This window comes from Phycomyces blakesleeanus (genome assembly GCF_001638985.1).
Source record: "Phycomyces blakesleeanus NRRL 1555(-) unplaced genomic scaffold PHYBLscaffold_1, whole genome shotgun sequence".
NCBI lineage: Eukaryota > Fungi > Mucoromycota > Mucoromycetes > Mucorales > Phycomycetaceae > Phycomyces > Phycomyces blakesleeanus.
In genome coordinates, this window is record NW_017265134.1 from 4,067,175 (window position 1) to 4,087,384 (window position 20,210).

At 34.0% G+C, this 20,210-nt stretch overlaps 6 protein-coding genes across 6 annotated transcripts; 1 reads left to right on the plus strand and 5 right to left on the minus strand.

The window, feature by feature from the left end:
* Positions 1 to 2,356: 2,356 nt before the first annotated feature.
* On the minus strand, positions 2,357 to 3,277 carry PHYBLDRAFT_139014 (hypothetical protein; the record flags this gene model as incomplete). The annotated part of the gene is made up of 4 exons (XM_018430133.1): positions 2,357 to 2,548; positions 2,663 to 2,729; positions 2,884 to 2,953; positions 3,103 to 3,277. The coding sequence occupies 4 exons, from the start codon at positions 3,275 to 3,277 to the stop codon at positions 2,357 to 2,359; spliced, it is 504 nt and encodes a 167-aa protein (XP_018299502.1).
* Positions 3,278 to 3,386: 109 nt separating this feature from the next.
* On the minus strand, positions 3,387 to 4,594 carry PHYBLDRAFT_72628 (hypothetical protein; the record flags this gene model as incomplete). Its single annotated transcript, XM_018442688.1, has 3 exons — positions 3,387 to 3,790; positions 3,820 to 4,169; positions 4,341 to 4,594. The coding sequence occupies 3 exons, from the start codon at positions 4,592 to 4,594 to the stop codon at positions 3,387 to 3,389; spliced, it is 1,008 nt and encodes a 335-aa protein (XP_018299503.1).
* A 1,314-nt stretch (positions 4,595 to 5,908) lies between these two features.
* PHYBLDRAFT_162074 (hypothetical protein) lies at positions 5,909 to 8,357 on the minus strand (the record flags this gene model as incomplete). Its single annotated transcript, XM_018434556.1, has 6 exons — positions 5,909 to 6,393; positions 6,781 to 7,103; positions 7,398 to 7,643; positions 7,819 to 7,892; positions 8,104 to 8,179; positions 8,305 to 8,357. 6 exons carry the CDS (start codon positions 8,355 to 8,357, stop codon positions 5,909 to 5,911), a joined length of 1,257 nt encoding a protein of 418 aa, XP_018299504.1.
* Positions 8,358 to 10,656: 2,299 nt separating this feature from the next.
* On the minus strand, positions 10,657 to 12,663 carry PHYBLDRAFT_162075 (hypothetical protein; the record flags this gene model as incomplete). The annotated part of the gene is made up of 9 exons (XM_018434557.1): positions 10,657 to 10,689; positions 10,766 to 11,205; positions 11,290 to 11,608; positions 11,696 to 11,868; positions 11,943 to 11,960; positions 12,056 to 12,191; positions 12,259 to 12,262; positions 12,481 to 12,591; positions 12,653 to 12,663. The coding sequence occupies 9 exons, from the start codon at positions 12,661 to 12,663 to the stop codon at positions 10,657 to 10,659; spliced, it is 1,245 nt and encodes a 414-aa protein (XP_018299505.1).
* Positions 12,664 to 14,209: 1,546 nt separating this feature from the next.
* Positions 14,210 to 15,160, minus strand: PHYBLDRAFT_162076 (C2H2-type zinc finger transcription factor; the record flags this gene model as incomplete). The annotated part of the gene is made up of 5 exons (XM_018434558.1): positions 14,210 to 14,508; positions 14,576 to 14,683; positions 14,785 to 14,913; positions 14,978 to 15,014; positions 15,104 to 15,160. The coding sequence occupies 5 exons, from the start codon at positions 15,158 to 15,160 to the stop codon at positions 14,210 to 14,212; spliced, it is 630 nt and encodes a 209-aa protein (XP_018299506.1).
* Positions 15,161 to 19,001: 3,841 nt separating this feature from the next.
* PHYBLDRAFT_72623 (hypothetical protein) lies at positions 19,002 to 20,083 on the plus strand (the record flags this gene model as incomplete). The annotated part of the gene is made up of 2 exons (XM_018442687.1): positions 19,002 to 19,125; positions 19,218 to 20,083. The coding sequence occupies 2 exons, from the start codon at positions 19,002 to 19,004 to the stop codon at positions 20,081 to 20,083; spliced, it is 990 nt and encodes a 329-aa protein (XP_018299507.1).
* Between the last annotated feature and the right edge of the window lie 127 nt (positions 20,084 to 20,210).

Below are 20,210 nucleotides of genomic sequence, written 5' to 3' on the forward strand. Positions count from 1 at the left end.
ATCAAAGATATATATTGGTTGAATACTGACATGCTATCTGTAATAAATAAAGAAGAAAAACATTTGATTCCACTAATATTATTCTTGGGTTTTTGTTTTCAACTCTACACAAACAGTCTTATTGCTATTTTCTTACTGTCTTTTACATAATATCAGCTCAACCTTACAATATAAAATTTTCCTTTAGTTTTTTTAATACAAAATTAAAAATTACATTGTTTAATTACTGTACAGTTACTTGGCTATTTTGAATGTCTGGAAATGCATTAAGTGTCTTATTTAATGCCTATGCTGAATACTGTTATATTCCTTGAATCAATGTATTATCTTAGAAGTGAAACTTTAGACCATGCTGATATACAAATACAAATACAAATCAAAGTCTGTGTTGTAACATTTTCTATCTAAATCTAAATAATGCAATATATATATATAAAGTAAAAAAGAAATCCTAGCCGCTTGAGACAACCTAGTACTGATCAATAGTAGAAATGTGGTGCTGAGCTTTGAGAACGTGTACTGAAACATGGACAGCCCAGATTTCATATGTATATATCAAATATTTATAATTGATAATGTTTATGTACTTTTTGCATATTAGAGCATACATATAAATACTTTTTCTCAGGTTAACTATGGCCAAGTGTTTAAATCTTCTTTAGTTAAAGCTTTATATATATATAGTCAAAGCTCAATATGATAATAATAGTGGAATATTCAAAATCATATCTTTGTTTATTTATTTTTGTAATCATTTTTATAGAAAAGTCTAGGTGAAGATATCTTGTTTAACAATAGTATCCAGAAGTACGTCGTAGAAAAATAGATATAATACACCAACTTTTACAGGTTTTAGCTTATAAGCTCGTATATTTCGATTTATAAAGTCATTAAGCTACAGAAAATAAGTAAAGATAATGACAAGAGCAGAATAATCTAATTAAACAGCAAACAGAAAATGTGGTTTCTTTCTGCTATGTAATTAATGAATTGTACAATATATACTTGTGTGGATATATAAGTATTTTACATACAAAAATAAGGCTTTTGCTTTGTTGTTGTTTCTTTGGGATGAAAGCTAGACAGGTGATTTGTGAACTGATTCTTTACAATATAGCAATGTGGCTATGCTTAAATAAATCTGACTATTGTGAGATTTTGTAGAAAGACTCAGGGAAACACAAGACAATTAAATAAAGTAATTCATATAATTCTGGGGCTTTACAGATGCTATAATTTTTCAAAGACGTCTTCTTTAAAAGTCTGCTTGAGAATCTTATATGTTAGCTATTTATCTGCTATCGTTGATATAAGAAAAGGCAGCATTTTTTTGCAATGTCTCTACAACTCTTTATGGCTCTCTCTCTCTCTCTCTTTCTGTATTATTCACCATTACGATGGAATTATAACTACTCGTCGAAATTGCTTGGCACGTTACTGATGCTTGATGGAAAAACAGCAGTTGTTTTTACACTTCGATTTGCAAGAAATTGCTATATCGCTTTCAAGAATTTTTCTAGAGAAACATACACATTGGTTCGATGAGGAACCTTAAAGACTATTTGCAATAATATTGAGAATCCTATAACAAATGCATATCATGTTGATATTTAGTCAGCTGTCGGTGTATAGATAATTACATTAAATGTCTGCTAAGTTTAAAACGTTTTGACCTTAGAGTTATGCGTAATTAGTATATGAACACAGAGATATAACTCCTTAACAATACCTAAAATTTATTAAAAGTATAGAGATTTATACACTTCTTTTATAAAACAATAGATACAGCAACAAATCTCATTAAATTCTTGAAATCCAACTGTGGCTTATGTATTGGTACACAGCTTTAACTACAAAAGATGTGTTTTCGTTTTTGGATTACATATGGGATAATATTAAACTCCAATTTTTCTATTTGATGTAGCAAAAAGTAATAAATTATATTCTAAAATACCTTCTTTTTATTTCATTGATTAGCGAGATGGTCATTGAGGTGCTGGCGGGTAGGAAAATTGTTCTGGCTAAATTAGTTTGACGGCTTATCTAAAATGTTTATAAGGCATAACCAAGTTGCCTCTCCCAAAAAAAAATGAATGAGACGGTCAAACTGACTTGTGAGCAACAATTGATGCTTCAGAGTCCAGTTTTCTGTTAGCACATTTACATTAAAGAATTATTCCTCCTTTGCCATCTGTGTATCATTGTGTATGTGGTATCTTGGGGACGAGACTAATAAAGTCGGCTGGTGGTGTGTGGTTATGCCGGTAATTTCGTTTAAAAGCAGTTTTAGAAAATCAGTTTCCTACAATGATAATGCCATCCATTTACACTCCTCTTTCCAGACTTAGAAAGGAAGCTATAGAGTGAATGGATACTGACTAATAACATAATTAAATATGAGAATAGTTAACCTAAAATATATAGTCAAAGTCGGAGCCGCTTTGGATGGTTGATTGACATCCACAAACAAGGAGTTAGCTAAGCGGGTGGCCGCTTTGGCATGGTTTCTTAGGGTGCAAAAGCCAAGCACAGGGCGAAGAGCAGGATCCTAGTGTTTTTTGAACTGCTATAGAACTCACCGTTTTCCTATGTTTTTTATGCTCCTTAGAATCAAAATGTATCAAACGTGGGAGTGCCTGTTCAGCTGTTGATCACCACTTACGTGAGCTGGAGTCTTTATAGGTTCGATAGTCGTAGGAAAGCAGCCATGACCAAAAAGAATACCATATCTTTTTTAGGAATCCTATAGAGATTTAGTCAAGGCATGAACAAGAAATATAAAGTAGCTAGATGCTGGTGTGATATTAACATGTGACTTAGTTTGTCGTATCAGTGTGGCCTTTCTGGAAAGCTAGGCAAATAAAGTATGCAAGCCTTCATTACGATTCAATCAACCTAAATTCACATACAGCTTCATACTTGCGGTCCTCTGTGTCTTGAGTATCCTGAGACTCTATCTGCATGAATTAGCATGAACAATTGCATTGATAAGTTCCTGCGCAGTAAGGTCGGTTAATGGGACAAAACGCTATAATATCCGTGTGATAGATAGGTGTCGTCTCCTTTTGTAGATCCGGTTGGTAGGGGTGCTCACTAGTGTACCTTCCATGAACGAAATGAGCACTTCTTGGTTCAATCCCGTTTCAACGAAATTCCACTCGAGGCCAGGATAATTTTTTTTGCTCGCCAATAGGATTGGCAGCTCCACTGTCATCCGGAGGATCAGAGGAAACCAAATCGCACTCGGCCAGATTGATACCACTATTCCAGTAGTCATATCTTATTGCCAAGGCTTGTGTAGAAATCTGGAAAGACGGTTCCATGGTAAATTAATATAACAGTTTGTTCATATGAGCTGTATGGTTGCGAATGCATCTGTGGGTATATCACAAGGATCTGAGAGCCATTAGACGTTTTCGTGTAGCAGATGCACGATACTGAGTGTTTAAGTATGCTGGGAAGAGTGCAATTGTAGCTGCTTTTATGTACATTGTTAGGTTGTGGATCAATCTTAGTGTATGTGACAAGCTACTAATCAATGGACGGATGGAACGACGCAAATTTATCAGTTCGGCACCCAGGATCTTAATTATTATGGTCTTGGTATCCAGGGCATATCCTAAGTGTTTCAACCCTTGGGAAGGTATAAAGGATAACTTTCTTTGGTTGACGATACAACTATGGGGCTCGAGTTTCTCGTAGAGAATATTGATGTGTGTTTGCAATTCTTTGGTCGAGTCCCATGATATTCCAATCGCCCAAATAGGCGCTGACTCAAATTTCTTGTCGTCTTGGCAGTTCAAACACTGGTCTTGTCACCTTGGTGAAATACCATGGCATTACCAACAGGCCGAAAGAAGCCGTTCATAACTACTAAGTGGTGCCATCTAATTTGCAATTGAGGTATTTTCGGGGCGCTTTGTGGACGAATGTATGTAGCAAACCACCCAACAGGTTGAGGGATGTCAAAAAGGCATATGGGCGGATCAGACGACAAACCTCTTGTATAGTCTCCATCTTCAAGTGAGGCGCAGACATATATCTGTTCAGCTTCTTTAGATTGAACACCGTCCAGTACCCTTCCTTGAATTTGGGGACCAGAAACAGAGGGCTGGTGTACCCTAAGGAATCCGGAGGGGTTCCTTCTATCGCATGTTTGTGGATGAGATCTGCAACATCCTCCCAGAAAAGGTGGCATTGTTTATCCGCGCGATGTTTTTTTTTGGTAGCCCATTATATTATAACAGAGACTGTCTGTTGAAGTAAAGCAAAATCCTTCTTCGATTACACCATTCAACAAAACGTTGTTTTTAAGACACCCAATCCTCTGGCAAACTTACTGAGGCACCCACCCGCTGTGAGCTCTTTTACTGGATGTTAATATTACTGTATGAAAGCTTGTGGCTAATTTTGTTGTTGTGATTAATTTGGTTGTGTTGATCTTGCTCATATTTTCTTCAATTTTTGCTGGAGGGATACCATCCTTCTTATTGTGATGGACAGGATTAAAAAAAATGAAGTATTGAAGGTTTTTTTTAAGGATGCTTTGAATGATGGACGGGACCTTCTTGCGTACGGATCCCTGTGTAGCCATTTGATCTGACAATAATCTTTTAAATTCCTTTGGTTCCATAATATATCCTTTGGAACTGACTCTTTATATAGATTGGAATTTGGGATCGATAGACTAAAACCTCAAGTTTTTGTTTTGGACGCTTCCACATCCACAAACTATGTGAGAGCACCCGGGGTCAAGCCAATAGTTTCTATCTGTAGCTCAAAAGGTGTCTAACAATAAGCTTCTCGAATGGAAAGCGTGTGTAATATATTAGGTTTGACAGATTCCTCAGGATCTAATAAATTGCTCAATTTCAATTGCATGTCTTGAACTCCCTTGGTGAGAAAAAGCGAAAAAAAAGTAATTCTATCAGAGGGATATTGAGATTGAGACATAGTGATATAGTGATAAGAGGATAAAAGGATACGGAAAAGTAATAGGGACTTTGGACACATCATATAAAATATTTTTGAAACATTTAACCATATATGTAACTTTATACGGTCTCATGTTTCACATCCAAGGCTTCCATATACAATGAAAATGTGTGATATTGTATTTATTGGCCATGTTAATTCCCTAAACTCACGAACTTAAAATCATGTAATTAGTGCGAACCAAAGTTTGTTACTTTTTACCCTCAAACTGTAATAGCTGTTTAATTTTTTAGACATTAAAGCTAATAGATACTAATTAATATTTGTATACGTAGAATGCTTGCGCAAATAAGGGGGAAAAAACCTAATGCTGGGGTTATATGGACTTCTTTATATGCTTACTTGAAAACATAATTTGTTCTTTATTTCAAGTTTTATGTAATCGTTAGTTTAACAGCATAAAATATCGAAAGATGATTGGTCAACACATTTTATATCATGTTTTTATATCATGTAAAATAACGCGATTTTGAAACACACTATTCCTTTTTAAGAGCACAATCTCCGTCTAAATAAATTTTATATGATGTGTCCAAGGTCCCTAATGAGTGGTAATTATTAGCTCAATAAACAATGAAACAACAAAAAAAATTAGGATTATGATTTTATTACTTTACATCTTTACTACGTTAAATAGAATGATGCTCACAGCGTATGTTCCTTCACATTTGGGTTTCTAGTCTATCTATGGAATCTTGCTTCTGTTTCTGAATAAAAAAGATATCTATCTTCTTTTTCAAAATAAAGTAGTATTTAACAAATTTGAAACGAAATATCAAGTCACCATATTGAAGATCTCTTTTCCAAAATCTTTAAAGTATATGACCGTATTTGGATTGCCTCATGTATCTTCGTTCATGATCTCTGTAGTATCTTTTGGTAAATTCAATGTTACTTCTTTCAAGCTCCCATGTCAAAAATCTGGTTTTTCTGTTTGTCCTGCTCCAGCACACATGATACCAGTTTGAGTGAGGTGACTCTTCTTGATTACTTTCGTCCAATAGAGTGATATCGACATTCTCCAGTTGCTCAAGAACAATATACTTAGCACCATTACCAGGATGTGAAATGTAATAGTCAAAATAAATGATTTTATTATATGTTCTCGGCATTTTATCTGTAAAAAAGGTATGTACACAAATAGTTGTCCAGTTTCTTCAGAGTCAGAATGATACAATTCGCTGCTTTCCAATCTCAAATATGCTAGCTGTCTACAATAGAAAGATATGTAGTTAAAAGTTTGTGCACCAACTTCTGTACGTAATATAGGCATGTAGGCGATACGCAAAACATTCACTGATTCAGAAAAATGTTTGGTCCACCTGTGCATATTATTCTCTTCTAGCGCTTTACCATCTAAACCAATTTCAACATCATTTGAAGTTAACTCTGATACGGCTGCTCATCATTGCAAGAAGTTTTAGTTTGACTTTAACGCTGCTGCTCGTCATCACAAGATGTTTGATTGTCCTTAAACTGGTTGTAGAATATTATTAAACTAATAGTAGTTAGATTTGGGTACTTGAGCGCAAAGTAATATACCCACTATGAGTCAAGACAATCGAAAGTGAAATCAACCTTTGTAATTTTGTCTACTATCTCAAATTTTCTTATTATTCCCATTTCTTTTTCGAGTATTTGGTTTAAATAAAGCATCAATATTAATATTCTAGATGTGGCAAGTAACGGTGAAGTGATTCAATCTCGGTTAGATATATTCTGGCGTTATCGTCACCATGACCAAACCTGAAAATCGTGAGGTGAACAAGACAAGTCAATGCTGACAGTTTTTCGACCTTAATCTCCAGTCCAGGTTCTCCACAATTAAAGTCTCAGTTTGACTGAAGGTGCAAGCATTCTTTTGTGGTTTTCTGACGTATACTCTGTTTTCGGCTTGGTCTTGTGGCTTTACACCCGGTTTCTTCTCTTTGACGTTGATCACATAGTGAAGCCCGATGATGTTGGTCCGTCTCCATCTTGTGGAATAATCATTCCCAATGTTGTCTAGTTCATCATTTGTAAATATTGCATATATTCTAGCCAACCTTCCACTGAATATTAAACGAAACAGAAAGGCCAAAACCACTGTAGGACGGATATAATCATTACTTGATTTTCAACCAATAAACCCCAAAGGTATTGAATGACCTAACAAAAAAAAAAGAAAAAGAAAATTAAAAAACTGGGGGTACTCAGCCAGATTGATCGATCAAATTCTTGTGTGAATATTGGCCAATGGTATCAATTTGTAGTTGAGGACACCAAAAGACAAAAGTACAAAATTCGTACAAAATTCATAGATTTTTATAGCATTTATAGAATAATCTTTGCACATTCTGATTTCTTCTTTGAACCTGTAGGCATCTAGACTCTCGAAGAAATCAAGTGCTCTTTCCCTTTACTCAACATCTGGCAATACATTGTCAACCCTGTGCATGTATTTATTGGCTTTAAGTGTTTGTTTAAGCTCCTTCGCGGCAGTCATCTGCTCCAACTTTATATTAACTTCCTTTTTGATTACTTCTAAAATATCTTTAATAAGTTCGTCTGCACTTGCTGATAAAGACTCTACCAGTGTTTTTTTTTTCACGATAAATTCCCTGATTTTATGCGATTTCTTCAAGGCATCAATTGCTTGTTGCTTTGTACTATATTTTGGCATGTAAGATGGAGAGAAAGGAGTATTATATAACTGTTGGCAATAAATTCTATGATTTATTAAGGAGAAAGATAAAAACAGTATCGTATTGCATATAAAAAGTAAGGATTAGGTTAATCAGAGAGCCGTACGTTTTTCGATCAAATTTTTATCGTCGCTATTACAATTGTAGTCCAATAATATGGCGTTCTGAATTCAAAATTTGATCGGTCAATCTGGCTGAGTACCCCCACTGAAGCTACAATTGAATTCATTTTTTCACAGTTTCACTGTAATTATAGCTTATTTTCATTTATTTTATTATAAAAAAAAAGTTATCAGAAAACAGCTCCTTCCATGTCATGCCCTGGAATAGAGACAGACGAGATCATCAACTGCTAAAAGTAAATTCCGAAGAAAAAACAATCAACACACTTCACTCTTTAGAAAGTCTGCTAGTATTCATCTACTAACTTGAATATTGTGTCTAGTTTGAAAAACGTAGAACGGTTATGTACTGCATACAGATCCTGTAGAGTACGGTCACTAAAGAAAAAATAGATTTCCAGTTTAGAGGGGGTTTATATAGTTTTTCGAAAAAATATTTTGCCTGACCCTGAAAAAACTATAGCCAATAATAATAACTAAATATTTAAATTCCGTATTCAAACCGTGACTCTTGCTTTTCGAGGTCCTGTGGAGTTACAAAAGAATCTATTGCCATTAGGGAGAGAGAGGGAGGTTTTTTTTTATCTTAAAATTATTTGCTCAGATTGTATAAATCGATTTGACTGGATTATTTTCACTCACGTTTACTTGAAACACACTGTTAATAATAAGAATATGCCTTGTGCTTATAAAAACACATACTTAAATACACTATTATGCATAGATAATATAAGGCTGGGAAAATGTAATTGAAGAGCTCTAAAAACTAGCAGGCTAAATCCATTGACATAGAACCATCATTATCGTGCTATATTAAGGTCACATTTGAGGTGTGCGCGGTTAGCAAACGTCGTGTCCCTAATAATAGTAGTTTATCAAAGTTTATCGTTTCAAATTCTTCACTGAGCCAAACAGTATCAATAAAGTTGTTTTTTTTTTAAGAAAAAATAAAAAACCACCTTGACAACGGTATATAATAATAAGAAAAAACAGAAGACAGGTATCTCAACTAGATTTTGAACCATTTTCTTTGTAATATGTAAGATGAGGCTTAAAGATGTACAGCGTTTTATGCCAAAAGTGGTATATATAGTTTCATTGCTGTCAATTAGATAAGAATATTGGCGCTGTTATGGTTTCTCTCTCTCTATTTATTATTACTATATCATAATATCAAGATTACATCCCAATATTCTCCCGTTAATTGCAACTCATTTCGACAAAATGAATCATCTTACTTGTGTATAAGTCTGTAAACAATGATCATACCAATTTTTTAAACGTTTATTGGAATAAAGTTGCTATTGAATACACCGATATAAAGACTACAGTCAACAAATTCGGGTTTGAAGAGATCATATCGTAAAGTAGGCATATCGAATTTGGACTTTTGATATTGAATATATCCAGATGGGTGGATCAGCAAAGAAGGTTTTTTTTAGCCAGAATGACTTTGGATCGAGTATATCATAAAGGTAGGTAAGACTACCCACATCTTTTACAAGAACAAATTTTCTGATGTTTAAAAAGGCATTTATCGGATGGATGGTAGTAGCCCCTGAAGTAGATTCATGATCCATAATCAGGTTTTTTGTCAATACTGGAAGCAGTAAAGGTATCCAAAGGTTTATTATTTTAATGTGGTTGTATGGCCTAGGAACGGACTAGTAGATTATTAGCTTGCTATAGTGTGAGCGTATTGTCCTATGAGTGAAATTCATCTGGAGGTATTTTCATTCTCAAGCTGTCAAGCATCGATTTTTTTTATTCAATGTACAAATTTTTGAAAAATCAGTGATGTCTTTTAGAATCCACTGTATTTGTAACATCTTTTTATTATAATAATTAATTAAAATACTGGATAAAGGTACAGAAGATATTGTACTTGTTTTTACTGAAGTTTGACACATGGTGGACTGGTTATGTGGTGCAAATGTCCAACTCGGTGACAAGAAAATGAATACGGGTAAAAAGACAATTTTATTAGAGAAAATAAAAAGAGCTATTTGACTACTTCAGGCTATTTCTACAGCTACGTCACTACTTCAAAGTTCACTGCGACGAGCGATACAAGAAACACCGGTGTATAAGATCCACCGTGTCACTTCAATGAGAAAAGATATTGTACTACTTGTACCGGCTGATATTCTTCTGGCAAATGCTTAAGGTGTACTGAGGAAGGAAATGAATAAATCCTTGTTCTGCGTCGGTGATACATCGATTGATAGATTACATCGGAAATCTTAAATTAATTTATTGCCAAATTTACACTTCCTCTCGATCGCTTCTAACTTTGTCCACTTTCCAATCTCAAATTTGAGGGTGTCATTGGTGAATCTTCTAACTTTTGGCTCGAAAGCTATTATCAAAATCTCGCTCAAAGCTTACGAGGAACTAATTCTGGGAGGTTATCTCCTTTGTAATGTCTTTATCTTTTGCTGTGTCTGATATCTTAGATATAATAAACTCGGGGATTTGCTCGAATAGAGAGTTCATTGGCATTAATTTAATCTTCAGTGTGTGTCTTGGAAAGATATGAGGGACAAGGGGAATGATACCGTTATAAATTTGTAATAGATAATGGATTAATTTAGCAAAGAGTTTATACATATATTGGGCCCACATTTTAGCTACTCAAAAAGTTATGTAATAAATAAAAGGTAACAAATATTGCTATTAAATACTGATAGATAGCTGTGTATTTCTGATTGTAAAGCTGGCTCTTAGAAAACATATTTATTGTGATATATATATATATATTGTAAATTTTCAGGCTTTGTTCTCCTCTGTTATTTTTGCTCATTTGTATGTACTTATTTCCTATCTCTAACCATCACTACAGGGGTCATTAGAATTCATGGAACTTTGAGATATACTGCACGTTGAATCTGATAATAGTAGTGATAATATGTTACTCAACTTATTAGAATATGAGCCTAGTAATAAGACATTTGGAACACTTACAAGTTCTCTACAGCTATTGATGTGCATAACCGCTGGATTTGTCTCAACAGTGTTAAGTAAGAAGTCCATACTCATTTGATCAAAACAAATAAGTTCGAGCATTTCAGCAAAGAAGTCTTCGATACATTCTAGAGTCAACAAAGGAGTCTGTATCCCACTAAGATTTGATTGACTGGTAGTGGCAAGTACATTAGCTGTATTCGGATTGGTAGCATTGGGGGATTTTGGTGCCACCTTATTTTTAGCGTTTTCTCTCCACAATACAATATGATTATAGAGATCTTCTTCAAGAGCATGTGAAAGGACACGCCTCAGGCGGAGAACCCTTATTGTAGTACCTGGACCCAGATCTAACCACTCTTTATTCTTGACAAGAGTTGATAAATTCTTCCTTATAAATTCTTGGCATAAGAAATCAGTATCCTTAGAATCATAGTCCACTAAGAAATTAAGAAGGAAAAAAGAGAGAAAGACATTCTCAATCATAAATTGTTATTGGTATAAGCAACATTACAAAAAATTACCTGTCAGTTCCCAGATAGACCATACATTGGTAATGTTAATATTCAATTTCAAGTAATCAAACATAGTATTACAAAGAGAACGTAGTTCAATGCGATCTGCAGCTTTGATAGTCTCTAAGGCTTCATCAACATCTTGTACTTTGTACGAAGAAGAATATATATAACTGAGAATCTTTGAGAAGATTCTCGGGTGTATACCACGTATGATCACTCTTTTACTATTTGAATCACCCATACCGCTTGTAAAAAGAGTCTTGAACCATGGAGATGCTGCCGATAAAATAACTGTGGCATTTAAAATCTCGACATTCAAGTTCTTCTACGCTTAGGTTTAGTATTTTATAGATATGTTACATATAATTCAATCACCTGCATTTGCATTATCTTCGCTCTCCTTATTAATAACATTGACTGTCACATCAAAGAACTCTGAAGAATTGACATATGTGGGTAGGGCTATGAGAGAGGTAGGTCGTAACGGCAGCCCAGTTGTATCTTCAAAGCCAACAAGTATCCTTATAACTGGCTCGAGGTGAAATGAGATAGGTGCTTTAGAAGAAAAGCGCCACAAATAATAAACTATTAAATAATAGTTAATATATTATGTTAATAAGGTCCGTATTTTTCTTAAAAAAAATGCTATTTTATCTCACCATTGCCATCAGAATTCCCTTTAATATATATATATATAATTGATCAGGATGTTTGCCATAATTATATATATATTTATATTTACTTTTCTCTTCTTTACGTTTTTATATATTACCTTTCTCTGAAACGTTTGACATTTTTTCCTCCTCCTGATTTATTCGGAATATGCAGGTAGCCTTTATATGGTCTGGGACCATGCGATCTTCATTTCTCATCTTCATTTTTTGCAAAGTAATTCTCATCGTATGACCCTAAACCGACATTAATTTTATGTTACGCTTGTGCATTAAACAATAATACTACTTTTACAACACTTACTTGACTCGTATATGTATACCATTTAATCTATATGTTGTATATATTTAATTATTGGAAAATAACTCTAAGCCAAAAGTCCATTTTGTGTACGGTATATACTAACACGAATTGTACTAATAAAGACGTCAGTAGGAAGAAAATATAAAGTTAAGCGTTAATAAAAAGTATATCCAATAAATTACTTTATGATAGATTAAAGCGTAGTACTATTTATATTCTTACCATCTGTAGCCATTAAAAACATTATGTTTTACAGCTGTTGAGACACTGGGGGCTCTGTAACCGAAACGAGGAAGTCTTAAATCCAATTGATAATGGGAAATATCTACCAATCTTTTAAAGTTCATTCAAATTAGTGCGGGAATAATTGTGTTTATTTATATATAATACTTACTCTGCATTCATGTTGTAAAAAGGAAAAAAGAAGAAAAGAGAGCTGTACTTCTTTATAAGGCTGTCTGAATGGTTCATTAAATACTCTCAAATTATATAGCATTTATCAATGATAGATAAATTGTTTCGATTACTAATACATATAAATAACTAGCTCTTGGAAGGTCGAACTCATTATTTAGTATATAGTATACAAGTAATAAATAAGTGCAAACTAGTATTCTGTAGTTTAATCAAGCATTATATTATGCGTAAAACAGGTTGTTAGCACAAAACAGAAGTGTATAAAGAACAGTATACATCCTATAGTAATACTTTAAGTAGAATATAGAAACAAGAGTCGATAGTCACTATTAGCATGCGTTTATCAAATACATAGACTTCTTTCTGTAGTCTACCTTTTATAGACTGTCTATAACACAATAAGTCTGAATATCTTATGACAAAATAACTGTTAAAAAAGTTAAAAAAGAAAGGCTATAACCCTAAAGTATACAATGAAATGTACAAGAATATCTTAAGAATAACAGCTATTAAAACTTATCACTCTGCCGTATTATTAAAGCAGGTATCAAGTAACTTTTCCTTTGATAATACAAGAAGTTATATGTATTGATCAAATAAACCAGGATCATTTCCCCAGAAGCACACCTCTTTTTTCTTTTTTCAGAATCTTTTCTTACAGCTCAGTTACTTATGTTTTAAGAAAACGAATAAAAGCATGATGCTTATGAACATGACACCATGTTTATATTCTAAGAAGATGGTCTTAGCTGTCATACTTTGTCTCTACATAACATGTTGGAACACCCATTGAGAAATAAAATGGTTTCATTAGTAGCCATCTCAAGGTCCGTATCTGAGCTCAATCAAATATCTTTTCCAAGCTCTAAGAGTAAATTCTTAGTATTCCAAGGCCTATGTTTTTCAGGTGAGATATGCCTAACCCAAAAGTTCTCCATACTTTTGTAAGCAAATATACCCGATGAAATTAAAGCAGTAATCAAAATCCGTAGAGATCTCACACTATATTTGGTTATTTTTCTTGTTAATTTATTAAATAAATACTGTCATCTATTATAGAACAAAGCTTCACGTTATTCAGTTGAGCTTTTTAGAAGATATCGCATCAAGAAGCCGACTTTTAGTTTATTCTGAACTAGAAATTAAGAAAACATAGTGATCTCTTTCGTGAAAGTGTATATGATATTAGTTTAAAAAAATAATATGGTAGCAGCAATAAGCCCTATGATATTTACCTCCCAAAACAAAGAATAATAAATAAGATAGGATTAGACTTCATTATACAAGTTATATGGATCTCAAGTATACACTGGCTACTATGCTAATACCATGAGTGTATAGTCAATAAGTGGTTGTTTATTAAGTATAAAAGAGAACATGAATGAAATTGAACTGAAAATGAAAAATGGAAATGAATATGGAGATAAAAGTGAAAGTTGAAATAAAAAGACACTAAAGAGCATAAATAAAAAAGCTGTACAAAGGAAAGGATATATATGAACATAAGTAAGAGAGCATAGGCTATCATAGGTCATTAACATCTGCGTTGGTCGGTATGTCTTTGAAGGTTGTGTTTGGTAGAGTATGTGTTTGGGCATTTAGGGCAGCAAAACAAAATCTTGACGTCCGAGTGGGTTTCCAAATGTCTAGCAAAATTAAATTTCTTATCCGTTTCATACGGACACACAGTGCATCTGTACATATTTGTAGAGCTTGGACTCGAAGTTTTGATGTTTTGCCGCGATGGATTATGAGGATCATAATGTATAATAACAATATCAGTTGGATCGTATTGTACGTGTTGCTGGGGTGTTTCAGGCTGATGATCATAATCTTGAAAAAGACCATACTCATTAGATGATTATTCAAAAAATAATTCACTATGTAACCCATTACGTACCACTTTCATAGTGGCCTTGAGAAGATCCTGGGGAAGTTGGACCAAGCGGTGGCAACGATGAAGAACCCTGAAAATACGTCTCTATATTATCACCGAAGATGGGAACAGCTAAAGGTTTTCTTAGTTAGCATTACTTGAATATGTATCCAAGCCTAGAGTTAAAACCTCTCTAAATTTTAATTTGTGTGTGTTTAAGAACAAGGCAATACCTAATATTTCTAGTATATCATTCTTCCATTGCTCCCTAGATAGGACATAGGAGCTGTTTTGCTGTGTACGGGACTCATATTTTTGGAAAGGGTATGTTGGCTGGCGTGTGCTGTCTCCATCAAGATACCCTATACAAAGATTTGAGTGTGTATTCCATCAAGGCGCAAGTAATTTATTCTTAATAAAAATTACCGTAATCAAGCCACTCTTGGTTTGAAACACTAAGGGTCTACAACAAAGAAATGTTTTAAGCAGCTGGCTATATCCACCACATTTGATTTTTTTCTTTTTTCCGAGAAACCGGGTCGTGTCACTTACGGATAAAGGCTGTACACAATAGTACTGACCGGTGGGTAGGTGAGAAGGTGAAAACATCAGAAAAGCGGTAAAGAAGTGGTGGAAAAAAAGTAATATTGGGATTGCTAAGAGAGAATAAGGATGATTTTTTTCGAATTTAACATCCTTTTTATACTTGTAAAACTGTTTATATCAAAGGTTACATAGTAAAGACCAATGTCCAAGAAGTGTTTGCTAAAGTAACACAAAGATTCTGGGATTCATTTTAAGTATCTTAACTGATCCTTGATTGGCTGCTCAAAAAAGAAAAAAAAAAGAAAAAAATGAACGCCTTTTTTAATTCTTCGTCAAATATTAAATATATAACCAACTCTCTTTAATTCTAACTACTTGGATTTTATACTTCTTTAATTACACTTCTTGAGATACATACACATGTTTTCTTTATTTTATTTTTAAAAAAACCCCGAAACCTTATTAAAACATAGGTTCTTTACTTTATTCTGTAGTACTAGAATATACAGCTACTATGGGATTGACTATGGGAATAAAATTGCATTCAATATGTTGATAGCCAAAGTTAACGGTACAAGTAAATATTATATATAAGAAATGTATTTTTTTCTATAGAGCCCTATGAGTACTCAGCATGACACATTATAACAGCTAGTGCTAGTATAAGTAAAACGATTGTTGGTTCAAATACAGTGCTGTGTATTGTTAATCCTCACAAGGACTTGCATTATTTAAGCTATAGTCTTCTTTACTGTAGTTAAAGACAATACACAAACATTCAAACAAATAAAATCCACTTTGAACAGCTTGGAATTCAAGACAGTACGATATGTATATCATTATAGCAAGCTTAATATTGTTTAAAATGTAATCCCATTATTTAACTTGCAGTGGGAAAGTTGAGACCAGCAAACTTTTTCATATGAAATTAACTTTATTAAATATTGAAATTGCTAGGTGTTGTATTAAAATCACATCGATAGACAGTGAAGTATCTACTTGTTCAAAGCACAGTGTATTACACAAAAGTAGCATAACATGGTCTGTGCGCTATAATACTACCAATTCTACATAAACGTAAGCTCAAGTTTGAGGGTGCATCTTTATTTTCTCAAGCTGAGACGGTGGGCGTGATGGTTGGTGGCCGCCACATTGCGGAGAAAGTGATAAGTGGCGAGAGGAGACTGAAGTGGATGTAGAGTAGGAAGAACGAAATTGGCAGAGGAGGCCATTATCAGAGGAAGTTTAGTGAAGGATAATAAAGGAACCTTTTTATCTCGTTAAAAACACTTTCCCATTTTTATTTCATTTTGACAACTGATTCCATCCCCATACGCCTAGTCATAAATATTATTTGACGCCCCTAATTAAATACTGAGTGTATTTCTATTGTCTTGAGAACTTTTCCTCTTAACAGTAGTTTATTGACCCTCGTTACCACGCCTCCAATTGATAATATAACCCTTGCTAGCTAGTAATCCGGTCATAAAAACTATTCAACTAGAGCGTCCTTCCTCATAGTAGACTTGTAATTAGTTATACCTGCTCCCTCAAGTACCCTACGTGTCAAAGCGTCACAAAAAAAAACGAAAGTAGTGCGTCTATAAGAAGACTGGGGCACAAACCTTTACAGTATTATATATACATTAATGAGTCATATCTCCTCCAGCCAAATTGGGCCTGAAATATCTCCTCTTGTATTATCGTAAAAGCCTAGACACAGTATAAAAAAAAGACGAATTGAACCTAAAATTCCTCCTCCATTTCACAAAAGCCCAGATAAAGTATCAAGACAAGATGGCTTGACATTCAATACAAAACACAAACATATTTTAAATAGTCACAAAACTCAAAAGGAGCTATTCATAGTCTTGTCTGTTGAATGATACAAAAGTCTTTTCAAAATATCTGTAAATTGTTGCTCTTCATAGTCCATAGATATGTGTTCTAGTGTGCGTCTGTGTGCGTCTGTGTGTGTTCATTAAGAAAATGGCTTTGGAAAAGAAGCTTAGCTCAAGACACTGCACTGAATTGTTCTCTAGACATTCCTTGAACAAAAACAAAAAGTAGGGTGAGAAAAATTGAGCATCTAAATTAAGTCAGAGGAGCTCATTTATGATAAACTTGACTCATCCGTAGGTTATATAGTATAATTTACTCACTATATTTTAAATTTCATAAACACCATAAAAGCCATAAACGCCATATATAGCTTATAGGAAAAGTTTACTTGACAATGTACACAAACATAAAACCAATTTGTTGCAGTCAAGCGTATGTGTAGCATTGGATAATTATCAATCAGTCTTTACTTCTTTAATGTCCCATTTATTGAAGGCTCCTTCCTTTTTTTTTTCCAAAAAAAAAAAGAAAGAATACATATTATTATTAACGAATAAAGAGTGGTTTCTTTGGTTCCTTGAAGATATGTAAAGAAAAACACATACACACTTTGTCTCTATATCTTGACTGAGAAAGTTATCCAAATAATATGAATGATTTTATAGACCAATTAAGAGAGTAAGATCCGAGGTCTTCTTTACTTGAAATTGGGTTTATAAGATTGTACGTGTAGCCTTTTGTACAGTCGTTTAAGAATAAAATTATATAAAAATATATTGCCAGTAAAAGCAAGGATATGTTTTCTTCCTTTCTTTTAAAAGAAGAAGAAATAGTAGCAGTTCTCGACTAAGTATAATATGTCTTGGCATATTATTTATATATATATATGATATAGGATATAGAGTACATTACAAGTTTGATTATCAAATTGATACTTGTACATTAGTCTGCGTATAATGAGATCGAATATCATATATAGTAGTATGTCTTTTCAATACCTGTAAGCAACAACAAAAATATGAATTGGGTCTACTTGAGAGGATATATGGCTATGGTTGAAGGATATTTTTATGTTTTATTTTACCAGTCGTAAACTCTTAGTTCTTGTGTGTATCTGATTTATCGGAACGTATGGATATATAGTAATATAAAAGCTAATTAACCAACAAGAATCTTACTGAATCACTACACAATAAGAGTCTTTACATCAATACACTAGTGCATATCCACATATATCTGTTAGAAGTATAATTGCAGTTGGAAGAGTAATATACATTTTCTACCAATATATACTGTGGGTGTATACTACTGTTAGAAATGCTGATTTTCTTGTTCTCCATGACAGCATACAAGCCAACAAGACCGTCGTTTCCGAATAAATAAGTGGAGTAAAAATGCATGACACAACACAGGATATCACCTTTACGTTTACTAATGGATAGTGAGCTCCTCTTAGATAAAATATATTGCACATACAATATTAAACGCCTCGACCAAAAGTACGATATTTTAAGGATGAAGTCAGTATTAGGCAATATGACCCAAACCGCTTATCAGTACAAAACACTAGCTGTTTGATCCCAAAGCATTAATATAGACCTCCCTATATAAAGTGTCCATGTACAAGTGACTCTAGAAACAGCCTTCTGAAGGCATAGGTAAAGACACTCCAATAACATTGTTAGCTTTTTATACCACTCTTAAACCTCAAAGGCAGACCAGTGGCCTTCTTCTTATATATACGTATATACTCTATACCCCATAGCTATGTCTTTGTGCACCTATTTCTTGTATATTTTTCTCTTATTAATTTATGCCCTGCTAAAGCTTTTGATATACATGAGACTTTTTCACCTTTTCCTATTTTTAATAAGCAAGTAACAGCGATTTTTACACTTTCAATATTGACATCATACATAACATACACTATGACTAAAGATACTAGCAAGTAACCGAGGAGGCATTTTAGTGCCTATCTCCGCCAACCATTCTTCACGTACTCTTAGATTGTTATTCATTCTTATTCTTAATCTCTTGGATCAAATTTAACATCCTTGCAATCATGCCCAAAACACAAGATGCCAAATCTGCTCACACATTCAAGGACCTTTCAAATCTTGAGAAAGGAATGATTATTGGTCAACACCTTTGGAATCAGTACCGTTTCCATTTCCGCTCAACAGAATGTATCTCGATATGCAGTCAACAGAGTCTTAAAAGAATACAAGGCAAATAAATTGGCTAAGAAAACCAAGTCTTCTACAAATAAAAAAAAAAGCTAATCAAACGCAATCCAGTAAAAGCCCAACCTCGAGCTTCGCATCCAAAAAAAAAGCCAGCCGACCTTTGGTAAAAAGTAAAAAGCCAATTATAGCAGAACCAGAGGAGATTGTAGCAAGATCAAAGAAAACTGATTATAAAAACACTATTGGGAGACACTTGGACCATATAAACATGCGTTATTCTGTTGTTCAAGGAAAGCCTTTTATCGACCCAAAATACATTGCCCGTCACCTCAAATTGCTGAAAAATCTGAAGAACTATGAGCTTTGGTGTAAAAGTGTTGTCTGGGCTGATGAATGCAGATGTCACATTTACCAAAGAAATGGAAAAAACCATATCTGTCTTGAATCCGATGTATACTATTCTGTATTCCCAACTTTAGATCCAAGCCAGATTATAGCTACCGTTGTGGTTTGGGGATGTATCTGGCCTGGAGGTATGGGACCACTATTTACGCTCAAGGACAACATGACTCCCGAGGAGCGGTCGGATTTCTTATTAGAAAAGTTCTTGGAGTTCTATGAGACTCTTCCTGGTGTTTGCAGAGGTGGCTGCCCATACATACGAGATAAGGCTGCACTACCCGAGGATGAACCCACCAACAAGAAAAAAGGGGTTGGATTTGAGATTTTGGAATGGCCAGAAAATGGTCCTGCTTTTACTCCACTCGAGTACTTATGGAACTACATGTCCGATAACCTTCTATTAATGACTGCTAGTCCTAATACCCCAGAGGAGCTAGAAAAAACCTTACACGAAGAATGGAACAATATTGATGCAGGCATTTGTAAGAAATTTTACGGGAAGACGAAAAGGAAGCTGGCTACTATTAGAGCTGATAAGACTTCACGCTTTCGATAATAGCAGTAGAATATACTATAATGCTGTCCCTATAGAGTCTATCTCCTGTAAAGTGGTTTGTATGTGTGTGTGTAAGTTAAAGGTTTATAAAAAATGGAATGTATTTGGCAAAGGTTCGAGAATATAA